This window comes from Xyrauchen texanus, chromosome 4 (assembly GCF_025860055.1).
Source record: "Xyrauchen texanus isolate HMW12.3.18 chromosome 4, RBS_HiC_50CHRs, whole genome shotgun sequence".
NCBI lineage: Eukaryota > Metazoa > Chordata > Actinopteri > Cypriniformes > Catostomidae > Xyrauchen > Xyrauchen texanus.
This window is the reverse complement of record NC_068279.1, coordinates 21,789,327-21,813,325: the sequence shown is the minus strand read 5'-3', so window position 1 is coordinate 21,813,325 and position 23,999 is coordinate 21,789,327. Positions and strand designations below refer to the sequence as shown.

The following is a 23,999-nucleotide window of genomic DNA, read 5'->3' as shown; positions in this document are numbered from 1 at the left end:
CACATTTGACCATGACTAGAACGGAACCGAATCCAGGCAGAGTGGAAGATGTCCGATGGAACTGATGGTACGCTCATTAAACTCCAGGCTGCGCTGTCGATACAATCTCTTCCAGCACAATCGATCAGGTTGCAGGGGCAATCAACAAGCTGATGTAGCTGAAACGAACAGGAGTGAAAACGCTGACACGATGGATTTCAATGTCAAGAAACTTGCGTCGGATGCAGGTGTCTTCTTCACTCGTGCTGTTCAGGTATGAAATGAGTCGATGCTTTCCCACCGTTACTTTACGTTTGTTGTCTTCATCAGTAAGTGACGTGCGTCAGGGGATGTGCGCAGCGGGGCTCGAGCGAATGAATGAACATCTTCGCTCTGTTGCCCTTTATAAATCTTTACGAGAACATTCAGAACAGCCGCTTGCTGTATTTATTGATCATAGTTTAAGCGAACATTTCCTATGTCATTTCGCGACGATCTCTATTTTCCTCGCCATTGTAAGCCGATAGACGCAAGCCAAGACCGTATCCATTATTAATGGCTGTTCATGTGATAGTCAGCTGAATTTTCCCTATTACTGTCCAACACACAGCCTGGTTCAAAACCCTGATCGCTAGACAACCTTTTATCAGTTCTCTTATTCTATACTTATTTCATGGGAGTAGAAATCTCCCCTTGAGGAATATGTTATTGTTGGACAAAAAAATTATTAATCTATTAAATAAATAATTGTAGTCATTATTAAAGTGTATAACAAAGACATTATACCAACTTATTTAAAAATTATTTATTATTATTATTATTATTCGTTAGTTAATTAATTAGTTCATTTATTTATTATTGTCCAAAAATTAAGCGTAGGATATCAAAATATTCCCACATGTGTACAGAGCACTGAAAGATGTCTTGTCAGTGCTGGTGTGTATGTTTACATGTTTGCATGTGGATGCTCCACATAAAGCATAAAAAGTTTCCAGATTTACAATTCATTTTCTATTCCTGTTTCAAGGTGTAGAAATAATAATATAAATAATTTTCTATAAAATGTAGCTTACACATAAAATAAAATATACCCACTTGTCACAAGATACTGTTTAGTGTTGTTATTGTGGTGAGCTCCAAAAGGCAAATTAATCTGTTTTCAACAGAATGCTGTTAATGCGAGTTCCAGCTCATGGATGACTTGTATTCAAAGCTATTTTTTTCCTTCTCAAGATTTTAAGTTAAAGTTTACAGAAGGGGAGGTATATATTGTTGGTGCTGTAACTGGTCACCATTGAGCTGTAACTGATCACACTCATTTTTAAAAGTACAAATATGCATATTCTCTTAAGTTAAATTGTATGTGTAATCATTCTGAAAGAACAGATTTTTTAATTAACAAAAAAAAGGAAAAAAAAATCTTTCATTATAAATTAAAATATTAATTAAAAAATGATTTAGATGAAGCATAGCATGACTCACTGCATTTCACTGCTGTCATTACATTTCATGTCAACTATATTTGATCACATCTTAGATATAGGGATAAAATGTGGCATGTTTTAGAAAATTATTCATGTTTTTCTGCACTCAAATGTGGTGTGTTTGATTTACGGCATTTATTGCTATTGAGTTGAACTGTCAAAAGGTGTAAAAATCAATACCCAAAAGGAGAATGTCATTGTTCCATGAATAATCATCAGAGTTCTTCTCTCTGTCTTGCTGAGAATATTCAGTCTCTGAAGAATACGAGAGCATACACATTACCAAAAAGACTTGAATTAGAATTTGCTCATTAATTGTTGATGGGTAAATATTACACTTTTTGTGTAGCTCTGTGAGAAATCACTTGAGTCATTCAGAAAGAGAAAAATTATGCATGTTTTCCAAATTGAGTTGCTGATATTCTAGTTGCTGTTGCCTTTGTGTATTGAAACATTTAGAGTGATGCTTGTACAGTGTTATACAGTGCAGAGAGATTTAATTGTTTTGGATATTTTCCAGTACACAGAGGAGAAGCTTGGTCAGGCAGAGAAGACTGAACTAGATGCCCACCTGGAGAACTTGATTGCCCGAGCAGACTGCACCAAAAACTGGACCGAGAAGATCTTCCGACAGACTGAGGTGCTGCTTCAACCCAACCCAAGTAAGACTTTACATAGGCTTTATTAGAACTTTAAGATGTGTGGGGGGTCCAACCTAAGCCCATGCATTGCAATTTCAGAGGAAAAATGTAATGATACAATTCTTAAATTGATGTCGGTTTGAAATGTGTGGTCTTCTTGACTTGTCAACATATGCTACAGTATGTTTAGAAATGTCTCTTGTTGTTGACATTGCCATTAACATTTACTTGTGGTATTAGGACCAACACATTTTGAATGTTTGTTGACATCTAAATCAATCCACATCAAATTGACCATTTGCTTTGATTACACCACTGTGTCAGAAAGAAAGCAAAGACACAATTTAACACCTGTGAAAAAGTCATTAGTTTTATTTGAGAATGTCTGCATAACCGCTCTACAGCCTGCTAGTGAAATATGATGCCACCACTAAACATATTAAAACAGTGTCACTGTGTTAGGTAACATGTTATGTGAATGTATTTTCTTTGTTGTTTTGTTCTTTTTTTTCTCTCCTTTGCCTCCAATCAATGTGATAAATTAAGGTTAATTTACTGCCAGCCGTCAGTATTGTGAAATAGATCCTGACAGGGTGATCAGGACTTGCATTATTTTGCCTATTATGTTTCAGACCCTTTAGCAATCTTGATGAGACTCTGGAGTGCATTTCACATACTTAAGATTTTTGATAAGTCTTCAAGGTACTTATGGTCTAGTGATTGTGTGCTAGTAAGAACGCTAACCGTTTTTTTTTTTCTTTTCTAATTCTCTACATGCTCCAGTTGACCAAACTGGTAAGTCTGTCTTTACCCCCAGTGACATGTGCTTTGGGTCACCCAGATAATCCTTTCTCCAAATGATTGATATTTAGTATTAGAGGAAACTTTTGGAGCTGGTTTGTTTGCAGACTTAGGGTGGATATCTTTGTAATATATGATAATTCTTGATGTAAATATATTATGCAAATGTATTTGAAAAGGGTTAGTTCACCCAAAAATTCTAACTCTCACATAATTTACTTACCCTCATGTTGGTCCAAACCCACATTACTTTTTTCTGCAGTAGACAAAAGGAAACAGAATGACAGAATTTTCATTTTTGGGTGAACTATCCCTTTTTGGTATGATGCTCTTATAAGTTTGAAACTTGTAAGCTTATTTGTTAAACATTGTCAGGTTTTAGCCAGACTGACTACGCTCATACTTCTGTTCTTCTAACGTCTTGACCACATGTTCATAGTTGGCCTCTTCACATCCTGTTGGCAACACTGTGTTCAGATTTGGAAAGGATTGAATACTGACAAAGAATATTATTCTTAGTCATTTTGCCATTAAAAAGCCACATGGATTTTTGTGTCTGCATCTGTGATATCTTCTTCAAAGACATCTGTTTTGTTTGATCTGTGAGTGCTTTGTTTTCTGAAACACCAGAATCAATTACATTTTTAGGGGGGAAAAAAACGCATGCTATGCGCAACGACTGTGCACTATGTCTTATCCAATTTTCATGAGAGCACTAATTCTGAGTGCAATTATAATGCCTGTGCAAAGCGCAATTGGGTATTGGTGGGAGTGTTTGCAACATCTGCAGGTGTATGTGTGAAAACTGTGGGTGTATTGTATGTTAATGAAGTGGCGTAAAGCGCAATTTGCTCTTTTCCTGAAAAATAGGTAATTGCGCTGAGAGTAAGATGTTTCAAAAGCAGGTCTGTTTTTAGCACAAGCCTAAATTCAGTTCCAGCGTTTGCATTTTGGAGATTCCACGAGCAGGTTGTAATAAAGTTAATGTCCAAACTCTGGAAATATTGTGGAATACCACATTATGTCCCAGAAAATAGCCATTTTATGTTTTGTTTTGTTTTGTTTTTTAGATTTGTGTTAAACTATTTATAGGTCATGGTGTATTTTTTCAATAAGTATTTTTATATTTATATTTACAAGTTGGTGAGGGTAAAATATTTGGATTTGGTATGATTTTTATTGTTGGTTTGATGCTTTATTATTTTGATTATATTTTCATTTAGTCTGAAGTGAAATTTGAATTTAGAAATATTTTTGGTGATATTTTTTTCACGTTTCAATAAATGAATTCATAGAAAAATCCCAGACATTCAACAAGAATGCAGATAATGCACAAAAGAATGCAAGTTCATTTTTCTATTCTGCTGGTCCATTTACACTACCAACTTCTTATGAATGTGCGGTCTTTGTTTATATTGCTTGTGCTTGAGGGAATGGACTAATAGGACACAGCACTAACCTTTGGATCCTCTGAATTTAATTGTACTTGACCCAGCCTATTAGCGCTTTGCACGTGCGATTTCACCAAATCCACTTGCGCCAAGACTTAGCGGATGCTTGCACTGAAATACCAAAACTTCATGGCCATGCCCACTGACTTTGCATGTATGACTAATGGCAAAGTGCTGTGCTTAGTGCTAGCACTCTTAAAATAGGGCCCTAGATATTTGTGATACTATGATGACAAATTCCTGAGTTAATTTTCTGTGCAATCAATACAGAGCAGTCATACTGTACATCCCTGTGTATTTAAGAAATCAATTGTCTTTCTTAATTTTAATTATTGGGGTTTGGTTTCTCCCCATCCCCCTTTTACCCCCCAATTTACTGGTTGTTGATTATTGGTTTCAATTGGTTAAACCTCTTGAGGGGCAAGATTCTTGAACTCTTGGGGTTCGTACAGTATGTGGGAATAAGTTTATTGGAGGCTTCAATAAACCATGATGTCCTTCTCACTAATGTGAATCTTTGATTAGGTGCCCGTATTGAAGAGTTCTTCTATGAGAAATTGGACCGAAAGATTCCATCCAGAACCACCAATGCAGAACTGCTGGGCCAGTATATGCAGGATGCTGCAAAGGACTTTGGACCAGGAACTTCATATGGTTTGTACAATCATCCAGAACAGCAAAATAAATCACTGTGACCTTACTCTGAAGGAGGTAAGGAGTTACATGGTAAAATGGCTAGTTAAAAGAAGCTTCGAGGTACTCCGTCATGCTGTATTGTGAATATAGTCATTAACTGTGGTATTTTAGCAGGACTGGTGTACTGGATTGACCAGTCAGCATCAAGAACCAGACCTATCCATTTTACAATACAATATACACAATTTAAAGTGACTATGGATCACTTTGTTACAGAGTTTGTACATGCAGTTACACTGAGACTTCATCAATGTTTCTTTGGCTGTTATGGGAATGCCTCATGCTTGTCTCTGCCTATACCAGATATACAGTAACATACTCTATGTCCTCCTTATTCTCCTCTCCTCTTTTTCCAGTTTCCTACTGTTTGGATTCTAGCATGATGACAGAAAAATTCTCCGTCCCTTTGTATGTTCTTTTTCCCCACCTGTGTCTATGTTGACCAAGTAAAATGGATAGATTAAGCGTAATTTAAAATTGAAATATTTAGTTGTCACTTTCTCACCCTCATGTTGTTACAAAAAAAACCTGTATGAGTTTTCCTGTGGAACACAAAAGAAGATGTTAGTCAGAATGCTGTCACCATACACTTTAATTGTATGGAAAAAAGATGTGTTGAAATTGAAGGGTGCCTGAGGCTATTATTAGTTGTAAGATTCTGCCTAACATCTCCTTTTGTGCTCTGCCCATTTCCAATCACTAGATGGCACACTTGCCATGTCTTAACAGAGATGAAGCATATGATGGACACAGTAAATTGTATTTAGGTTGTCCTGACAACTGACATGTGACTTGTTTTTGTCTAGCCCATTTCTTTGCAATGGCATGATTTGTAATTAATTAGTATACCACAAAGTCAATGTTCGTGCCAAACATCTAAATGAGATGCTTGTCGCGCTAAGTCTCAAAAAAGTTAATTGAGCTAAATAATGGGGGCTCTGCGAGTACTGATGCTGATTACCACCCAAATTTGCCCGATTGCTAAGGAGAGTAAAGACACATGGGGTAACCTCCTTGTGGTCGCTATAATGTGTCGTTCTCGGTGGGGCACGTGGTGAGTTGCGCGTGGTTAACGTGGAGAATAGCGTGGGCCTTTACACGCATTACGTCTCCGCGGTAATGCGCTCAACAAGCAACGTGATAAGATGTGCAGATTGGCGGTCTCAGACGCGAAGGCAACTGAGAGTCATCCTCCGCCACCCAGATTGAGGTGAGTCACTTTGCCACGATGAGGACTTGGAGTGTATTGGGAATTGGGCATTCCAAATTGGAGAGAAAAACAAACAAACAATTGAGCTAAAAAATTATTTGCCGCTGTAACACCTCAATTCTCCACAGAGAATTAAGTGCTGTCCTGTTCCATCCGATCCCATCCTATCCTACAATTTATTACAAATTAGTAATGTCCTTTTTTGTGAATTTTTATGGTTTCAGGCAGTACTTTGATCACTGTGGGAGAGTTTCAGAGGAGATTGGGTGCAGCAGAGAGGGAATTCCTACAGACATCAGCCATCAACTTTCTCACACCTCTGAGGAACTTTCTAGAAGGTGACTGGAAAACAATTTCGGTGAGTTGTGCAATTCTCAGATGATCAGTGGAAGATGATGGAATCATGCTCCGATCTCATTGGCTGGCTCCTACACAACATGCGGAGTCAGGGTGCGCATATTTTTATCAGTCCGTCACGAAACAATATTTGTAGATTTACATCAATGAAATAGTTGGTGCTTATTAACTTTAAATTAAATTAAGTTCTGAACACAAAGTTTAGGTGTTGTATGTACAATATTAGATGGAGCCTATTGCACCATTATTTGAATGGGCTTCCTCTTTGTTGTATGCAGGTCTGTCTTTGTTGTGCCTTCGGTTTCAGATTTACCTGCACCTACGCACTTATGATGGTCCCTTTATATTTAGCCAGAATAAAGCTACAGTGCACCAGACTTTATGGCAATAGTCAGAAGTCTCACTTGCAAGACTTGTGAAATTCTCAGCACCAGATTTTGACAAGCTGGTCAAAAAACATGATTTAGGAAAACTGCTGGCTTCCTGAAATGGCTGACAAGGAATATACAGTATATTCCTATATATGTGGGATATTACTGATCAGTGGACCAGCACAAAGTGTAAGCCACATAAAGTTTCAGGCTTTTGTTGAGATGATCATCATGCTGATAAATAGATAAAGCAGAGCACCGCATGTAACATCATAGTTTCCAAGATTATACACATCAAATAAAAATTAAAAGATATCCCCAAAATAAGGTGACCAAGTCTAACTGTACGTTCACACCAGAAGCGGCGAGAGCGTCAAAATTCGCTCTGGCTGCCCTGCCTTCGACGCTCAAGGACGCTCGTGGACGCTCTGGCGTAGTTGAAATAGGCAGCAACGTTTGTTCAGAATGCTTTGTTTTGTGAACTATATTTAAAGGGGCCGCAATTTAATGATCCAGACATGTCGACCATTTACTTTTTGCCGACCTATCACAAGTAGCGTATATCCTCATGTACTCTTTAAAATGTGAAAATAATTAATCGATCGATGGCAGTAAGTAATTAAAATTATAGTTGTTTGTTATAAAAAATAAAATACATTTGTAGTAATAACTGTGGTCTTGGTCATATATTACAGGGAAACCCGTCACGGCAATAATTAGTTTCTCCTCCATTTTATCTTCGAACGAATGCTTGGTGGGAACCAAAGTTTACACGGTTGTGTTCTCTAGACTTCGCTAGAGCGGAGCACTTCTATATTCCAATAGGTTGCCGCCGAACCGCGTCACAGCTCATTACCATAATGTTGACTGCACTTGAACTTCCATCTGACACCCACGCCGCCCAAGACTCGCCGCGCCGCTTCTCGCCGCGGAGAGACGCTGGCTGTCATTGAAAATGAATGACTTCCGGTCGATTTGACGCTCTCGCCGCCTCTGGTGTGAACGTACGGTGAGAAAATCTAGAAAATTACATCAGACACTAGGGACAAAATCATAATTGTTGATTACTTCCTTTTTGATATTGTAATTGCAATTATTGGTAACGCTTTGCAATAAGCTTCTATTTGTTTACATTAGTTAATGCTTTGGGCAACTTATTATGCACAAAATATTTTACAATATTTTCTGGTTAGTGTTAATTTACAAAATGCAATGTTTCATAATTATTTCATGTTACTTCTTAATGCATTGAATAATATTACCATATACAACATTTAATTGAATTAAATTAGGATGTGTTATTGAAATTAACCAAGATTAAAATTAAGTTAATTTTAAAGAGTTACCCAATTATCAATTTTGAGTAACAGAATTTGCGTTCAAATACTGACTTTGTGTGGATCAACTGGATGTCACATTATTTATGTAGGCTACATGTACAGGTCAAGTATTGCTGTTTTTACAGATGTTCATCATACATGACTGATAAGCCTAAATACTTTTATAAACCCCTCTGATTTGCCAATGCATTCATGCACATAACAGAAAATAAGACCATTATCATTGGAAACAATCAAGCTTGTGTCCCAATGGATTTTACACAAAGCGTTGTGTTTTATTTTCAGAAAGAGAGAAGGCTTCTGGAGAATCGGCGCCTTGACCTGGATGTTTGCAAAGCCCGGCTCAAGAAGGCAAAATTAGCTGAGGCCAAGGCTGCTGTAAGCTTTATTTTCACATTCTTTATGAGCCTGTGCCTATTTTCCCCTCTTGGTCCTTTCGCCAGTCCCCTAGCCCACTTTCTTATTTTAATCAATCCACTAATTGCAATCTCTGAAATTTTAGGTAACACTTTTGTGCTATGAAGCACTCAAGGATTCAGAACCCTTAAATGACAAATTAGCAAATACCTATACATCCTAAAGAGTGCACACCTGGCTGCGGTTAAAACTGAAGCCTGAGGTTATCCCGTATACCTGATTGCCTAGATTACATTTTTTAGGTCACAGGGGTATTTCTTATGGGCACTCTATATTGGTAATTATTGCACGTGAAGGAAGGTTTGAATTCTGTCAGGGGAAGCTTTGAGTCAGCGGGTGAATATAAACAAACATGATTTACAGATAACCCCTTTGTTTCCTTTCATTTATGTTTTTGGTTCCATTTGATCCCTGCAGTGATTCAGGATTTTTCTTTTCTTAGTAGTTACTTAACAGATGGGTCACAGGCCCTTTTATCGTTTTAGTTTTCTTAGTTGATTGCTTGTGATTGTATGTTTTTAGGCCTTGTAGGACAATGGGTGATTTCCCCTTTGTGAAATTGTATTTCCATAACATGTTCTGATATTGAAGTGCATTAGTTCAACATCCTTTGTTGAAACTATTCAAATGTCATCAGGAAAGCAGCAGTCTGGGTACCTCTCTATAAATCACTCAGAGTAACCTTTGTTCTTTATGGGTATGAATATAGGAATAGTCTTATGACTCAACCATGATTTTTTTCTGCGACCTGCTAAAGGTAAATTTTTGTCTTTTCAGACTTTTTCTTTTTCCTTGTGTGCACTAACATGTCTTTCTGTTGTCATTTGCACAGTGTGAGGGAGATGTGAGTATCCCTGTGTCTGTGTGTGTGTGTGTGTGTGTGTGTGTGTGTGTGTGTGTGTGTGTTTACTCAACTCTTTCATTTTTTGCTGCCTCCTATTAGCAATCACTTGTAAAGATGTGATATTTGGCCCATCTGCCTCCTTTGTGGTGCCTTAAAAAGCAAACAGAGGAATTATTAATGGCACTGTCTAACCATGACATGTCAAATAACAATAGCATGTTTTGGTTCAAACTAAATGGATATATATAATTTGTACATAACATGGTGTGTCACAGTATAGAGCAGGGCTTTCTATCCGGCCAATCACAGAACGCCAGAGATTCATGATGGAACTGCAGGGGTGGTCGTGAGATTGTGATACTGCTGCCAAATTACATAGATGATTATATTTTGAAATAAAATGTGTAAAAGGAATAACAAAATATAATTGATTATTCTGATCTTATATAGAAACATTTTGTATTTTGAATTTGTAATACATAATATTTGATCAAAGGTTTTGTAATTTCAGGGGGTACAAGTAAAAAAATAAATAAAGTGGGAATCACACATTTGGGAAACCTTGTTTATAGAGTATGGTGTAGTTTATACTTTTTAAAAACATCAAACCCCATTAGTCAAATGTGTTATATGTTTCAATTCATTCTATTGATTGTGTAGATGTACTATTAATAACATTAAACTCTCAAATGCTTCAATTAATAAGTGAAGGGGAGTGTGTTTGTGTTTAACATATTGGGAGTCTATTTGATGAAGATTCAGTCCACATTTAACAAGAATCTTGGCTACATTGAATCCGTATTGCAAAATCATTTATCTAAAAGAGCATGTTAAGACACATTGCCAGCAGAACATTGTGATCTTTATGATAGTGCTGCAGACACTACAAATTATTATAAAATCTTTGTTTTTTTTATCTTATTTATACTATATGACTATACTATACAGAACTAAATATTAAGTGTTTTGAAAAACATTGTTTTTAACAAACATATCTGAACATATTTGGGGAAAGTTGTGTGGGAGAAATTATTTCACTTTGCAATTTTTTCCACTATATTTGTAGACATGGAAAAATAAAAACAGTGACTCCTCTAAGATGAATTATCTTACAAAGGGAATCATTATGTTCTCATTAAAGAAATTTACATCTCAGCAAACAGTGTTGGGAAAAATTACTTTTAAAAGTAATGTGTTTTACAATAATGCTTTATTAGTTAGGGGTTGTTATACAGTAGTCTAGTTTTTTTTTAATTCTGTTTCTATTTTATTATCAAGTTTCTCTTTCCGTTTAGTTTCATTAGTCATTAGTTTTCACTCTCTGATTTTTAGTTTTATTTGATTTATTATCACTAATATATTTTAATAACATAATTGCTCTGAGTTAGTTTATGTTGAGGCATGATTCTTTGTAAAACTTTGTTTTTCCCCCTTCACCTGTAGGCAGCACCTGACTTTCAGGAGACTAGGCCACGCAATTATGTTCTGTCTGCCAGTGCATCTGCGGTAAGAAGGCTGCAGAACCCTATCATTAGAATTCTGGGTGGGGGGTGGGGGGGTTATTCCCCACATTCTTTTCTTATACATGACCCTTATGTGCAGTTATACTTCTACCAATATTTAAACAAAACAAGGAGGGAATTTGCATTTTTAAAATGTATTTGCATTGCAGAGGCACACTTACAATACAAATATATAGTCCGTTCTACAGGGGGGGTGGTGTATCCCAGTGGTTTAACCCCAGCTGGTAGCAGAGAGTTTAAAGGTTAAAACCCTAGGGCTGTCGCTTTAGGTAAATAGGCTATATACACACACACACACATATATAATATATATATATATATATATATTCTGTAGTATAATTTTTTTTTCCACAATACAGAATAATAGAAAAGTTATCAAAACTATGGAATAACCTAAATGTAAATATGGGAATTAAGTTGTGACTAAACAAAATCTAAATTGTGTTATTTTTTAGCATCTTCAAAGTATTCACCCTTTGCCTAGATTTTGTAGACATGTACTCTTGACATTTTCTCAACCAACTTCTTGAGGGATCACCCTGGGATGCTTTTTAAACAGTATTCCCATCCATGTTGGGCACTTATTGGCTGCTTTTCATCAATTTCAAAAACTAGAAATTTTTTATAATGAAATGAATTAATGTGGTGGCACAATTATATTTTTGTCTACAAAACAAATTTCAAACATTTAAGCATACACCTTCAGATCAAAAGATAAAGATCATGAGAAACATTTGACCGGTTGTGTGTGTGTGTGTGTGTGTGTGTGTGTGTGTGTGTATGTATATATATGTATATATATATATATATATATATATATATATATATATATCACACACATACATACACACACACAACCGGTCAAATGTTTCTCATGATCTTTATCTTTTGATCTGAAGGTGTATGCTTAAATGTTTGAGCATATATATATATATATAAAAATAAAATGACAATTCAAGAAAATTATGGCATAAATTAAATCTACATACAGCATGTCAAGACTGCATAAATAATATTTTGCCATTTTTATTGTGAAGCTGAGAGGTAACATTAGTAAGACAACCCATAATATCATATTGAAGTCACATTTCTTACACAGAATATATACTGTATATATAGATACACCGATCAGCCACAACATTAAAACCACCTGCCTAATATTGTGTAGGTCCCCCTCGTGCTGCCAAAACAATGCCAACCAGCATCTCAAAATAACAATTTCAGATTATATTCTTCTTGCCACAACTGTACAGTGTGGTTATCTTAGTTACTGTAGACTTTGTCATTTTTAAACATTTAGGCCATTCTCTGTTGACCTCTCTCATCAACAAAGCATTTCAGTCCACAGAACTGCCTCTCACTGGATGTTTTTTGTTTTTGGCACCATTCTGAGTAAATTCTAGAAACTGTTGTGTGTGAAAATAATCACCAATAATCATGCCTCGCTCCAAATCACTGAGATCAAATTATTCCCCATTCTGATGGTTGATGTGAACATTAACTGATGCTCCTGACCCATATCTGTATGATTTTATGCACTGTGCTGATTGGCTGATTAGATAATCCATGGATAATTGTTGGTTCCAGATGGGCTGGTTTAAGTATTTCTATAACTGCTGATCTCCTGGGATTTTCACACACATCAGCATCGGATGATGCCAAAAACTAAAAACATCTAGTGAGCGAGATATATATATATATATGACTGTATGGACATCAACTAATGGAGAGAATTGTAGTATGGTCATATTTTTTGTGTCTCTGCAATGCAATTCAGGTCTGATGAGTTAAATAATAATAATAAAAAGAAATCCCCACTATTACACCTAACAGCTTTGTGCCCTGTAACATCATCTACCCTTTGAAATTTGTAGAGAATCCTAGGGAATGATGGTTAAATTGTGCAGATGATTTTTACCATCAATGAAACGTTACTCTCTTTCTGTTGCCCCACCAACTTACTTTTTCATTCCTCACAGTGTGATAGTGAATTTGGTGAATCAGAACTGATTGACAGAATTAAGGTTTGAATTTGCAGTAAAGCCTTAATTTAACCCCCTTATAGTGTAGTGTGCATAAAGAGGTGCTATCTTTATTGTCTGTGCTTCAACATAGATCAGAGATGATCGCGTCTGCTTTGAAATATTTTCTGTGATGTCCCAGTTTTCTTTAAACTAGTCCTTTGTAAGTTTTCTGATATTGTCTCTTTTGCATTTCCCTTCTTCATTGTTTCCAATTTTAAGTGGTGTGTGTGTGTGTGTGTGTGTGTGTGTGTGTGTGTGTGTGTGTGTGTGTGAGTGAGTGAGTGATTTAAATGTTTTGGTGATGAATGATGCAATACATGCATATTCAGTCCCTATAACATTGATGACCTATAATAATGGTTATATGTTGTTATATACAGTACCAATCAAAAGCCTGGACATACCTACTAATTCTTTATTATTATTAGGAAATGTATCAAAAGTGTAAAACAACACATGGAAGAACTGGGAAGTATAATATATATGTGTGTGCGTACTGTATATACTGTATATATAACCGCATATTTTAGATTCTTCAAACCTTTGCCTAGATTACAGTTCTGCACACTCAAAGCATCTTCTCAACTGGCTTCAAGTATTCAGCAGGGATTCTTGAAATCTTGAAGTTGTTCTCATATATGTTGGGCTCTTGTTAGTTGCTTTTCCTTCACTCTCTCTGGACCAACGCATCCATTTTGGGAAAAAATAAAAATTTGTAAAGAAAATCATGCATATGTTTTATTTGTAATAAAAATGAAGCATTTAGCATTTAACCATAAGCAAAACCTGTCAACGTTTGATTGGTTCTGTATGCTTAATTATATAGTTGAAGAAATAAGGTTTGCTTAAAGTGTTCTGAATGCATACTGACTTCATGTATTGTGTTAGTCGAAATGTGAAAGTCCCCTGCAAGGAAAATTTGCAGGTGATTGCAAAATAATTGGCATCTTTTATTCTTTCACTTTTGTTTTAAAGTAATTTGTGTAACCATTTTTGATCTTATGCCATTGTAGCGTTTGTATCATTAGACATTTTATGGTCTTGACATAGTGACTTCAGGAACCTGTGGTGCCAGTGTGTCTAATTACATTCAAATGTCTCTTTATATCTCAAGATCCCATGGAGGTTAGCTACACACTATTTTTATTTAGTTAGTTTTTAAGCAAAATATTTAGTTGCATTACTTTATATTGAAGCCATTATTTTCTTCATTTCAGGGTTCCTATGGAAGTAAAATAAAAAATAGAATAACCTGAAAATATCAGGGAATTTCAAAAGTTATGCTTCTAGCTCTAGAATATTTATCTGCTAGAAATTGCTCTCTATAAGATTGATGTCTATTAAACCATTTTGCTAAATCCTTATCCAGTATTGAAAAATGACTTTAGTCATTGAAACTAATTTATCAAACAATGTGGGAACCCTTTTGGAATTTAACCTACATTGAGAATTAGCCAACATGGGTCTATTTGCAAAGAGTGAAACGGACAGACTCGCAGTATGTATGATGTCATCATTGTTCTTCTCTTGTCATTATGCTGCGTGTTCCAGCTCTTGAGTGCAGAAGTGGATAAAGTAAGTATAAGGCACATCTTCCTTTTTCACCTGTTCTCATACAACAACAGATGCATGACTCTATTTTACACATGCAATAGTTTGCAGTATTTCTCAGGGAGTGAATAAATTTCTGCGTAATAATTCACGTAATACATTTTTGTGTAATTATAAATGGAATCATTCACGCTCATATGATGGTCTTCTGTCTCCCACCTCTCCATATTTCCTTGTTTACACAAATCTATCTATCGGTCTATAAAAACTAAATCTGATGGCCTGTGTGAATGACTACTCTGTTAAGCACCATTAGTGAATGTCAGATCGAGATTTCACTCTTTAATTATTTTATGTTCTTTGCAAAAGCTTAGACTCATGTTTAATGTATGTTTTGCATTGGCATTAATGTCTGATTAATCAGTAAAGTTAAGCAGTTTTCATCAAATGCTGAATAGTCTACTTTAGCCAATACAGACATCTTTGTCACAGCAACACAACTACAGAATTTAGCATTATTATAGTTTTCTTTCTGTTTCAGGGGAAGATTTCCACTTAGCTAGAAATTCTATATTTTCATCCGTAGTATGACTGGTTTTAAATGAATACATGCTGTATATTTTCAAATTACTTGACTTTTTTTAATTACTTCGTTCCATCTTGTGACTGACAAGAAAATGTAGAGCCTTCACAGGCTTTGTCTCTTGCAGCGTTGATCACCAGCTGAAATCCATGTGCCATGTCATTCCTAAATAATTAAAAAAAATTCATGAATGTGGTGACATGGCTTAGAGGTTAGAGCACATGCAAAGCACGTGTTGAGCCATGGTGGTCATGTGGGTTTGCGTGTGGCCTGCATCACATGCTGATTACATTCCCCCATTCTACCCATGATTTCTTCTACTGTCTCTATCAATAAAGGATAATAAGAGTGAAACAATGACAAATACAATTTCTTGTGTTACTACTTGAAATCTTTTGTTCCCAGTTTTTTATTATTTTTTATTATTATTTAACTCTGCTGTATTAAACAATTTGCAGGCCACTTTTTAGATGATGTGCCTTATTGTTTTTCTTTTTTGTGTGTGTATGTTTGTGGCTCCACAAGGCAGAGCACGAGTTGCGTGTGGCTCAGACTGAGTTTGACAGGCAGGCAGAGGTGACACGCCTCCTATTGGAGGGGATCAGCAGCACACATGTGAGTACATGTGGTCCACAGACTAGAAACAGGGTGGACATTATATCTTTGGAGTGCTGGAAAACTATGAAATAAGAGACTGAATGCTATCCTCCAATTGCAGGTGAACCACTTGCGCTGTCTGCATGAGTTTGCAGAAGCTCAGGCTGCTTACTATGCACAGTGTCACAAGCACATGCAGGACCTTCAGAAAGAGCTGAGCAGGTAAGAGACCAACTGAAGGGTTGCAAATATTGTCATACATTAGGATAGTTGATCATAAATAAAGGAATTTGAAACGTTTTTATTAAAATGTGGCTGCATACTACCATTCCCTCAGTGAAATCTGCTGGTGGTGAAATCTTTACCCCAGCCATTGATATTAATAATGCTTTTAAAGAATTCTATCTGGAACTTTATAGTTCCATGTCTTCGTGGAAGATGTTAGAAACTTTGTGGAACCATTAGAACTCCCTAAACTGACGACTGAGCAAAAACATTCTCTTGATTCTGAGATAAACTTGTAGGAGCTTGGTGAGGTAATTAAATCTCTCGCTGTAGATGTCCCCCTCTCTTATTTCAAGCAATTTGATAGCATAGCTAAGTCCTTCATTTGGAATGGTAAACGTCCTAGATTACATTTCAATAAGTTACATAGACCAATTGACAAAGGTGGGCTAGGCCTACCCAAGATTTTGCTTTATTATTATGCATTCGTCTCAGACATTTGGCTGATTGGTCGCTTCCACCTGAGAGACCCCTTCCACCTGAGAGACCCCTTCCTTGGTTTTGTATTGAACAGGAAATTCTTGCCCCAATTTTGCCATTGCAAAGCCTTTCTATCATACTAACCGGAGAAGTTAAGTTACACCCCGTTACCCTCGCATTTGCACTCATTATGGACAAAAGTGTTGAGTGTTTCATTCGGATGTTTATTTAACCCTTCTTGGTCTAAGGGGTCTTAAGTCCGCCTGGCATTATTTTGATATTTTGGCTTCTGGAATGGTCAATTTTCATAGCAGAGTGAAGAGAGTCATATTTCTGGATTCTATAGATTCTCATCTACAATGTGGATGCATTGTAAATACACTTCTTGAGACATTTGTACATGTTCTGATGTGATATATCACCAAAAAATACAAAAACGGAAATTCAATTTTGTTGTTTTTATTATATAAAAAATATTAAACATAAATGAATAATGAATTTTACAACAAATATTTATTCCTCAAAGGCTTTAGAACAACTTCAAAAGAAATTGGGTGAAAAAATATAAAGAAACAAAACAACTATTTACATTTCTGTGACTATAGTCACCATAAGTTTTTTTTTTGGTTGAAAAACATAAGAAAATATAATAGGGAAAAAAACGTTCATTTGACTGGAATAGAATCTGTATAAATGGAGTAATATCCAAAAACACCACAAGATGGAACTGTTTACTGCATTTGAATGCTTGATGTGCTTTTCATCAGTCATTAGGTGCCACAGGCTCTGGCTGTAGGAATTTCACACCCCTCCCCCCTTTTACTCCAATGACATCTGACAACATCATTCTTTGTTTTTGGTCTGTGATTGGTTCACACACACACACACACACACACACACACACAGGTCTGTGACTGGTTCACAAACACACACAGCTCTGTGATTGGTTTACACACACCAACAGCATTTTATATCATTAGATAAAATAAAGTACAATGTCTTTGTTTTGCGGTAAAATCTATAATAATAATGCTATAGATTTGCACTAAAATACGGAAGGCTTATCATTCGCGGAGGTCAACACAGTCTATGCAGTCGAATGGCAGCTTTGTCATAAAAAAAAAAGTAAGTTAATACCTTGATCCATTCCGAAGTTATTAATAGATATGTCAGGGGTGCGCACTTTGACGCTCTAGTGCGTCAGGCGACTTTGAAGATGTTGTCTCGAGCATATGGCTGAGCTCCAAATTACATATTCCCCTTTTTGCTGGTCAGAGTGGATCTGGTGAGGGGAGTTACTACACTCGGTGACCTATGTGAGAGTGGGGTGTTGAGATCCTTGCTCCTAAAGCAGCAGATACTCTGGGAGTGGTGATTACTACTTTTGGAAAAGGTCATGAGTCATCAATGTATTACTCCCTGTTAATTCAGAGTCTGGGGGATGGAGCTTTAACTTCTATCAAGAGAGAATGGGAGAAAGATTTAAACTTGGTATTGGAGAGATGTAATGGTGCACCTTTTGCAATTCAATTGTTTCTATTGGACCCCCTCTAGATTGTATAGGCTTGGTCTTAAAGACACACCCACCTACTGGCGATGTCAATCAGAGGATGGAGTGTTTTTGGGGTGTGTTAAGATCCAAGAATTTTGGTTGAAGATTCAGAGTTTTAGGTGTGTGGTATTGGGCACTTACATTTTATTTTGCCCCAGCCTCTGTATTTTAGGTGATGGTGCAGTCATCAATATAGAGAATAAGCACATAAAAACTGGGTTTATATATATATATATATATATATATATATATATATATATATATATTAGGTAAAATAGTGGTGGTTAAAAATGTATTCTGTTTATGTTTTGCTTTTCTTTGTTTAATAGATGAATCATAAAATAATGTTAATCATAAAAACAAATGTGGCAGCATACTACAAGATTTGTATGAAATTTCACTCTCTATCGATTTGTGTATTTTTAATATACAAGTATGAATATTTTAGGTATGATATATGATGACTTGTGGCAAAAAGCACTATAAGTGAACAAAATTGTCACACGTAGACATTATTATTTCTAGTTAAGGCAATCACAAGACTTTCTGTGCAGTTTCCCATTCATGGATCCACTTTGACCCGATGTTTCTGCTCTTTCTTTCCTGTGTTGCCAGTGCAAACAGAGATACGTAAGTAACTGATTCCATCCCATTGAAAAAGGAAGGAAGATTACTGACTAAATTTAAGTGATTGCATTCATGTAACAAAGTGTGTTAAAGTTACCTTTCATACAGTTTCATGATGAATATGTCCCCGTATCGACTTTTTGCCTGCATCATGAAAATGTCATTGTCATGCCATTCTCACCTTCTGTCATAGGCTCACATGTGTTCGACCACAATATGTTTCATTATATTATGAGTATATATGTTTAGTTACATTATGCTATTGTAAAAATTATTTTAGATCCCCTAACCCATGCCCACCCTAAATTTAACCAATAATTTAACAATATAACTAACTAACAATATAGAAGACGTAACAAGCAGATTTAAGTACAGTCATCATTTATTTCAACAAATAACAAAAAAAAGCACTATGAATGTATTCTAAACAACCTAAACGAAAGTCCTCTAAATAGAGCAGTGCCCCCCACGGCACCTCAACCACTGAAAAATAGATAAACAAATATGCAAATAAAATGTTTAATATTGATGTAAATATTAACAAATTAAAATACTGTAGACTTCGTGTTCAAAAAGCACCTTTAGTTACAAAGGGGTTTACCTCTTATACTAAACCTGAGTTCAGTTAGTTATGGTATGGTATGATACTTGCAATTGCCTTGGCTGTTGAGAGAGCTTGGATGCAGTCACAGGAGAATGTCCTGATGGTTCCTCGAGTCGATGGTGTTCAAATTGCAATCAATTTCTTCCGTGTTAATATAAGAAATTATGATGAACCGTGGTGTTCATTGACTCTATGGTCGAGGTAGTTACACATGGCTTGATGTGTTGAGGCCTGCCGGGTGGTCCCGGTCCCACATGAACAGCATAAGAGAGTCTGGGGAAAGAGAGTGAGTAAGAGGCTGGACGTGTCTTTTAACTTCTGATGGAGGTCCCTCCTCTCGAGTCTGGCTTGACCAATGAGAAATGTGCAATTTCCAAGTGGGACATTTTCCTTTTGTTTCCATTTGCATGATTGGAGTTAGTTTAAGCCCCTTTATGCTCTGATTAATATAGCAAGGATACAATGCATGCTGTCAGAATTATATATATTCCATTGTGCAGGATGTCACACAAGGATTCATTTGGTAGGAAACATGATACTAAATAATTTTACAGTAGCTGGTAGTCCTGTCATAAGTCATGCATAAAACAGTATACAGTAAAATACAAGACAGTGATGATCATATATACAATGTCCTGGGGATATACATGTGAATTTATAGTTTCTCTATAAATGAATGAAGAAAAGTCTGTGTTCTGGGCTTTATGCCCATTTCCTATGGGGTAAAGGTGTGCTCTAGGATGCAGCTAACCTCCCCCGCTTGGAATGTCACTTGATGTCCACTAGTTGCTGGACCTTGTAAAGACAGTGTAAAGGCTTGATAATGATCAGTGGGGGAGCAGACATAACGGAGCTTGTGCCTACTTGGACCTTTGCTTGTTAAAGTATTGAGACATCTGTTGGCTTATTCATTAAATAATGAATAATTGTGTGTCTGATTGGTCCAAATGCTACATATACACACTTTCAAACATTGTTGTCCTATAGAGGAAAGCGAGCGACGTCAAAGGTGCAAGAAGATCAGACACGCATCCGTCACCCAAGGCTGGAAGGCTGTGGTGGACTCCCTGGTTGTTTGTGCCTCCTGGAGTGGTGTTTGTGCCATGGCGGATGATGTAGACAGTTGCAAGGTTCAGGTTCCTAGGCTTATGCAGCAGGTGTCAAGGCAGCAGGTGCCTTGGCAGTGTCACCTTTCATCCTGAAGTCAGTTTGTTTGGGACAGGTGTTTGTTTGTGGTTGCAGAAGATGGTTATGGAAGTTGTGTAGTATAGAGTTTCAGACTGACCTAGTACTGGTGGCAAGAGGGCCGCAGGTGGTTGTTCATCCTCAGTTCTGCGCCTAGTCAAGAGGCTTCTGAAGTCTGCAGTGACACTCTACTCTGCCAGCGGTGCCGACTTGAGCTTGCCCGAGTTGTGTTGGGCACGGTGTCGGAGGTTTGTTCTTCCCAGTGCTCCTCTGGTGAGTTCTGTTCAAGGAGCTCTTTTGCTAGTGTCAGCAGCACCTGCAACACAGAAGTAGGCATGTCCTGCTGTCTCTCTGCAGCCTCCGTTCAGCACTGGTGTGAAGGGTGTGGATGGGGACGCTGTGATAGATGGCTGTGGGACATACTGTGGGGTTTGCAGGTTGAGGGTGTTATTTTCCATGGCTCCTCACAACAGTTGGTCTGGTACCTGGATCTGTTGCCATGGTGACTGTTCTGCCCTCTGCTGGCAGCTTTTTGTTGAAGGGTCTTGCATTGTGGCAATGCAGGGTGCCTTCTGGTGCCAGCACTATTTTTAATTGTTGGTGTATGTAAACAAGCACTAGCTGGACGTCTTTGACCATTTGGATGCGTTTCTGGCGATCTGCGCCTTAGCGCACCTATGTGTGTGCTTCTTATTTCATTGTGCTATAGACTGTGTATATGCAGATAATATCTATGTGGACTGCTTGTGAACCTGTAATAATGCAATTCAAGCTTTGCAAAGGAACTGTTATTAAAAAATGGGTTAGTTAAAAACACTTGGACTTTGACCGCAGTAAACCGTGAGTATACGGTTTCATTTATTAATATTTCAAATGTCATGACTGTTGGAAAGTTTATGGTGCTGATATGCTTGAGTGAACAGTATTCGGATGCAATGTGTTGGGTGTAAATTATGTGTTAACCCTGAAAAATTTGTTTTATAATGTTGTGGAGAGCTTGTTTATTCTTTTCCGACTGTAAATGGCTGTGTTTGAGGGGCAATCAGAACAGTGGCCGTTAATGCTGAGGTCAAAACCAAGCGTTTCAGTCAGAGGGCCAGAGATAGGTGGAAAATTATTATTTGTTATTAAACAATGACAGTTTTGGTGCAAAAAACCCTTAATGACATTATCAGTGGATTTTAGGGAAGATTATGAAATTATATTTAAAATAAAATAGCATTTCATGACCCATTTAATGTCTGCATGTGCATTTGTGTAAATTTATTTTATGTAAATTCACATATATTATCAATAACTAGGAAGTCAATTCAAGATATACATTTGATAGTATGTTTGTTTCCTTTCCAGGTTTCCTGATGCTTTTGCTGTTAACGCCTCTACGTCAGGAATGTCACCAGCACCTGCTCCCCTTCCCACTGCCACCCTGCCTGGGGTTTCTTCACCTAGCCGTCCCCCCAATGGCTCCAATGCTCTTGAGTCCAACACGCTGAAGATTGAGGAGGTGAAGCCACCAGCCACTGGTACTCGCAAGGCCAAAGTGCTTTATGATTATGATGCTGCAGATACAAGTGAACTTTCCCTTTTCGCTGATGAGGTAGGAAATTATCAAAATATAAAACCTATTTTCAACATTCAACAGTCTGTAACAATTCATTATATGAGTGTCTGGGGAAATTTAGTAATGTAGTTAGAGTACATTAATGGCACTCATAGTGTGATTAGATTGGTTAGTCTGAGCCACCGCTTCCCATTGTACCCATTAGTCAGCCCAAAGCACAATGTGTTCATTTGTTTTTCCTCTATTATTCCTTAGCTGATTACTGTGTACACTGTGCCTGGCATGGATCCAGACTGGCTTATTGGAGAACGAGGCAACCAGAAAGGCAAAGTACCTGTTACATACCTGGAGCTCCTAAGCTAGATGCCCCCACTCTTGACAGAGTCATATTGAATTATGCATGAACAAATATACAAGCACTCCTGAACACAGTGAATTTGTCTTTTTTTTTTTTTTTAAATACCTAGATTTATATCTAGGTCTGTCCTGTTCTGATGTTACAGTGCTCAAATACTGATTTCTGTTTTTGTAGGCCCTGATTATGTTCCATGTATGTTATTTCATTTGAACTACCTTGCATAGTTTCTTAAATACCTGTTTTTATTTCTTCAATGATCCTGTCACTGCTAGATTTTTATGAAGTCTTTATTACTCTCAAAGTGTCTTCAAAAGTTAGGAAGAAAAACAAAAGTTAACACATTTTTTTGTTTTTGTGTTGGTGATTGATGTGTGTGTGAGGACAGTATGTGTGTGAGAGTGTGTTCTATTAGATCATGTTCTTTAAAAAATATCCTGGCTTCACGTGTTTATTGTATGTAATGTCTCATTTACCATGCTTGTATTCCGTGGTGGCTGCATACTACAAACTGAGGAGGTGGAAAACTGAGGCATTTATGTGTTTTGTTGATGGTTGACAAGTTTGTAAACGTAATGAGTCCAGTTATATTGTGATTAACTGTGATCTAATCATATTCAGAAGACTGGTTTTCTTTTCCATTAGGACTTTTCATTCACATTCACTCAGTCGGCGCATTCCCACTTTCATATCCGTGTTCTATGCTTGTTCAAAATTAGCGATGCATATTGAATGAATAAAACTTCAATATAACGAGTAGTTTTACTTGGTCTTAAACTAAACTCTTTCTAATTGGGGTTGCTGTCCAATCACTGCACTGCAAGTTGTCCAGAGTTATTCAGTCAATACAGCTATGAGAAAGACATTAGAGTGACTTGGCAAAATACACAAGGTCATGTTTTTCTTTAAATCATTATCTGCCTGTTAATGCAAGAAAAAGGAATTTCTTTGATTTTGTTTAAAAATTGTCCTGAGCAGTGAGAGCTATGTATGAAAATATTTGGAAATGTACAAAATTTAACTTGATGAAAAGGCTTCTAGTGGATTGAATTTAACAGATTTTTTTTATTTCTTAAGTACGCGTCCTTCAGGTCTACCGCCTCGAACCAATCTTGATGCTGGATGCACGTCAAAATGTGCTTCTGCGTCAGCATCTAGAATGATGAAATAAGGTCTGTGAAACCAGTCTCATCTCGGCTGGAGGGACAGGATCTGTCACGCCCTTCCTTATTAGGAGGACCGAGAACACAGCAGAACCGGAGCGGGACTAATCGCATAGCGGAGTCGAATGGTTCTGGCCAGCCAGCACTACGGGTTGGAAGTGATGAGGCGGCCGCGCTGAGGGGACCCTCAAAGCACTTAACTTACTCTGCGCACCCGGCATAATGCGGCCCGATAACTGAGTAGGAGGGGTCTCAGGCCGAGAGATTCATCACCTGGGGTGTGGTTTGTGTGGTTTGTGTGTGCGAAAGCATGTGGGCCACGTCCGTGATGCCCAGGCTGCGAGCACCAGGTGTCCAGTAACCGCAGGGGTGGGGACC

At 37.2% G+C, this 23,999-nt stretch overlaps 1 protein-coding gene across 6 annotated transcripts; it reads left to right on the top strand.

Annotated features, from left to right (window-relative positions):
* Positions 1–123: 123 nt before the first annotated feature.
* On the top strand, positions 124–23,987 carry LOC127634161 (endophilin-B2-like). Of its 6 annotated transcripts, XM_052113580.1 has the most exons (12): positions 124–253; positions 1,984–2,125; positions 4,882–5,010; positions 6,487–6,620; positions 8,616–8,708; positions 11,035–11,097; positions 14,690–14,713; positions 15,798–15,887; positions 15,991–16,091; positions 18,742–18,756; positions 21,893–22,139; positions 22,359–23,987. In XM_052113580.1, exons 1-12 carry the CDS (start codon positions 191–193, stop codon positions 22,464–22,466), a joined length of 1,209 nt encoding a protein of 402 aa, XP_051969540.1. In that variant the 5' UTR covers positions 124–190; the 3' UTR covers positions 22,467–23,987. The 6 variants fall into 6 exon arrangements, with proteins under 6 accessions (XP_051969540.1, XP_051969566.1, XP_051969557.1 ...); XM_052113606.1 differs by lacking the exon at positions 11,035–11,097 and having other exon boundaries at positions 176–253; XM_052113597.1 differs by lacking the exon at positions 14,690–14,713 and having other exon boundaries at positions 176–253.
* Positions 23,988–23,999: the final 12 nt, after the last annotated feature.

Excerpts from the sequence above, each read along its gene's own strand:
- LOC127634161 (XM_052113580.1), top strand. The coding sequence starts at position 191 with ATGGATTTCAATGTCAAGAAACTTGCGTCGGATGCAGGTGTCTTCTTC. Across the intron at positions 6,621-8,615 it reads GTGACTGGAAAACAATTTCG|AAAGAGAGAAGGCTTCTGGA; the intron begins GTGAGTTGTGCA and ends TTTTATTTTCAG. Across the intron at positions 22,140-22,358 it reads TTTCCCTTTTCGCTGATGAG|CTGATTACTGTGTACACTGT; the intron begins GTAGGAAATTAT and ends ATTATTCCTTAG.